The sequence below is a fragment of the Camellia sinensis genome, chromosome 3 (assembly GCF_055761805.1).
Source record: "Camellia sinensis isolate YWXY chromosome 3, ASM5576180v1, whole genome shotgun sequence".
NCBI classification, from domain to species: Eukaryota; Viridiplantae; Streptophyta; class Magnoliopsida; order Ericales; family Theaceae; genus Camellia; species Camellia sinensis.
The window spans coordinates 33,413,433-33,416,878 of record NC_138963.1 but is presented as its reverse complement, the minus strand read 5'-3'; the positions used below and the strand labels follow the sequence as shown (position 1 = coordinate 33,416,878).

At 50.1% G+C, this 3,446-nt stretch overlaps 1 protein-coding gene across 1 annotated transcript; it reads left to right on the top strand.

Annotated features, from left to right (window-relative positions):
- Positions 1 to 248: 248 nt before the first annotated feature.
- Positions 249 to 3,161, top strand: LOC145821417 (uncharacterized). Its single transcript, XM_082917931.1, has 2 exons — positions 249 to 1,895; positions 2,493 to 3,161. Exons 1-2 carry the CDS (start codon positions 249 to 251, stop codon positions 3,159 to 3,161), a joined length of 2,316 nt encoding a protein of 771 aa, XP_082774057.1.
- The last annotated feature ends 285 nt before the right edge of the window (positions 3,162 to 3,446 follow it).

The window sequence follows — 3,446 nt, the reverse complement described above, 5'->3', positions numbered from 1 at the left end:
AAGAAGTGAAAAATTTGTTGGAAGCTGGTGCCATAGAGGAGGTGCAGTACCCCCGGTGGATATCCGATACGGTGGTTGTCCCGAAGAAGAACGGCAAGTGGCGAGTCTGCGTTGATTACAAGACTGTCAACCGAGCTTGCCCCAAGGATAGCTTTCCCCTCCCACGAATTGACCAGCTGGTGGACTTAACCGCTGGCCATCAGAGGTTTAGCTTCCTGGACGCATATCGCGGCTACCACCAGATAGCCATGTATAAACCGGACAGAGAGATCACGTCGTTCACAACCCCCAGAGGCTTCTATTGCTACAAAGTCATGCCGTTTGGACTAAAGAACGTCGGGGCAACTTTTCAGAGGATGGTAACGAAGATGTTTGCTCCTCTTCTGGGCCGAACAATGGAGGCCTATATCGATGACATGGTGGTGAAGAGTAAGGAGAAGTCTCAACACCTCGCCGACCTTGCAGAGATGTTCACCATACTTAAGCTCTACAAGCTTCACTTGAACGCCACAAAGTGCGTCTTCGGAGTTGGCACCGGAAATTTTTTGGGTTTTCTGGTCACAAATCGAGGGATTAAAGCTGACCCATCACAGATCAAGGCCATACAAGACCTAGAGCGTCCCAACTCCACGAAGGACGTGCAACATCTTGCCGGGATGGCAGCCGCGTTGAACAGATTTATCAGCCGGTCTTCTGATCGTTGCAGGCCCTTCTTTAAAACTCTGAAGTCCAAGTTCTTCTGGGATGACGAGTGCGACCGCGCACTAGTAAACCTGAAAGCATATCTCTCTTCGGCCCCTATTTTGGTCACGCCTCAGCCAGGCGAAGAGTTGTACCTCTATTTGGCTGTCTCTCAACATGCAGTCAGCGCGGTATTGGTGCGTGCTGAAGGCATCCAACACTTGCCGATCTTTTATGTAAGCAAGACTCTTCTCCCAGCCGAAACGAGGTATTTTCCCTTGGAAAAATTGGCTTTGGCCCTAATGATGGCGTCAAGAAAACTGGCACACTATTTTCATGCCCATACGATAGTTATGTCAACCGAGTTCCCACTTAAAGTGCTTTTTGAAAAGGCAGACTTCACTGGAAGAATTTTGAAATGGGCCGTGGAATTAGGACAATATGACATCAAGTTCCGACCGCGCACCGCAATCAAGGCTCAAGCACTTGCCAACTTTGTGGCGGAATTTGCCCCTGGGATGCATCCAGTATGCCCAGTTGATTTGGTTGGTGCGGATTTAGCACAACCCATGATTCTGGTAGCAAAAGCAAGTGTGGGTTCGCAAGTAGGAAAAGGGACAAGCATGACCGGACTAACAAAGTCCGACGACGATGAACCCAACCAAGACAAGGAAAGGGACCAGAATAAATCGATCAGAGACTTGGAAATGAGAAGCTCCCAGAACCCCTCTGATTGCTGGAGGCTATTTATTGGCGAAATGTGGAAGCTCTTCGTTGATGGGGCGTCCAACAGACATGGGGCCGGGCTGGGCATCGTGCTGAACTCGCCGGACGGGCTGATCATCGAACAGGCAATTACACTCGGCTTCCCAGCATCCAACAACGAGGCTGAGTATGAAGCTCTCCTTGCCGGACTAAGAAGCGCGCTGACAATGAAAGCCACAGCCCTTATGGTATTTAGTGATTCCAAGTTGGTGGTCAATCAGGTCTCAAGGGAGTATGAAGCAAAGGACGAAAGAATGGCCAAGTATCAGGCGCTGGTACGGGCAGAGATCAAGAAGTTCGCCGCAATAAGGTTGGAACAAATCGACCTCGAGGACAACGGCGCGGCTGATGAATTGGCCGGACTTGCTTCTACCCAGACAGCTTTTCCTAACCCCTTGATGATAGAATTTCTACCCCGGCCAAGCATTGAGGAACCAGAATCAGCCGAGGTACTCTGCGCCGACTTGGGCCCTTCTTGGATGAATCCTATCATAGCCTTCCTGAAGGATAGAATTCTACCGGAAGACAAGAAGGCGGCACACAAGATCCGGGCAAAGTCGGAGCGGTTTTGGCTCTCCCCGTCCGGGGCCTTGTACAAGAAGTCTTTCACCGGCCCGTATTTGAAATGTGTCCACCCCACTAAGGTGGAGGCTTTCCTCTATGAGATACATGAAGACGTCTGTGGCAGCCATACTGGGGGCAAATCCTTGGCTTACCGGGCAATTTCTCACGGTTATTGGTGGCCGCGCATGCAGGCAGATGCGCAAAAATATGTGCGCAGGTGCGAGAAGTGTCAGAAGTTCGCCCACCAGATCCACCAGCCGGCTAGAGATTTGCTCCCCCTCACAAGTCCTTAGTCGTTCGCACTTTGGGGGTTGGACATTGTTGGGCCACTCCCAGCTGCACCAGGAAACCGTAAGTTCTTCATCGCCGCCACCAACTATTTCACCAAGTGGGTTGAGGCCGAGCCACTAGCGACCATAAGGGAAAAGGACGTGAAGAAGTTTGTATGGCAAAACGTGATCACCCGTATCGGTATACCCAAGGCCCTCATCTCGGATAATGGCGCTCAATTCGATGGTAAACTCTTTCGCGGATTTTGCGAGGAGTTAAAGATCGAGTTCTACAATTCGACGCTGGCCTATCCCCAGTCAAATGGTCAAGCAGAGGCTTCAAACAAGACCATCCTGGACGGGCTGAAGAAGCAGCTTGAGAAGGCTAAGGGCAAATGGGCAGAAGAACTCCCTAATGTGCTCTGGGCATACCGCACTATCCCGAGGCGGTCAACCGGAGAAACACCTTTCGCTTTGGCCTACGGCATGGAGGCCGTCTTCCCGTTGGAAATTGGCATGCCAACCATCCGCTCTGAAGGTTTTCAGCCAGATCTGAATAGTGAAGCGTTGGCATTGGAGTTGGACCTTGCTGAAGAAAGAAGGGAGCGAGCATTGATCCACGTAGTAGCTTACCAACAAGAACTCTCCAAAAAGTATAACAAGGCTGTGCATCCCAGGATGTTCAAGATTGGGGACTGGGTATTAAGAAAGGTGCTTAGCAACACAGTGGTCCCTGGTGAGGGAAAGCTCGGTGCAAATTGGGAAGGACCATACAAAGTGATTGGTCTTGCCGGTAAAGGGGCATACCACCTGGAAGATATAAATGGCAAGGCTGTCCCCAGACCATGGAATACGGCCAACCTTAAGGTCTTTTACTTTTAAGATGTAATTTGCTTGTGTTTTTTAGTTTTTTTTTCCCTTTGGCACTTAATGTAAAGGATAACAATGCTTTGTAATGAAAAATAGCCCTCTTGTTGTTTGGAATTACCTCTTTGTACAATGGACTCGCAAGGACGCAAGGCAATTATGAACACCAAGGGCAGGAGACCGGCCTGAATGGGACCGGACTGATTTCCTCTCACCGGAATGAACGCGAACCGCACAAACAGTTTGCATTGTCAAACGATGTAATTGGCGTAAGGATCCATTAGGGCCGAGATGGTTTAG

Excerpts from the sequence above, each read along its gene's own strand:
- LOC145821417 (XM_082917931.1), top strand. The coding sequence starts at position 249 with ATGTATAAACCGGACAGAGAGATCACGTCGTTCACAACCCCCAGAGGC. Across the intron at positions 1,896-2,492 it reads AGGAACCAGAATCAGCCGAG|GCCCTCATCTCGGATAATGG; the intron begins GTACTCTGCGCC and ends GGTATACCCAAG.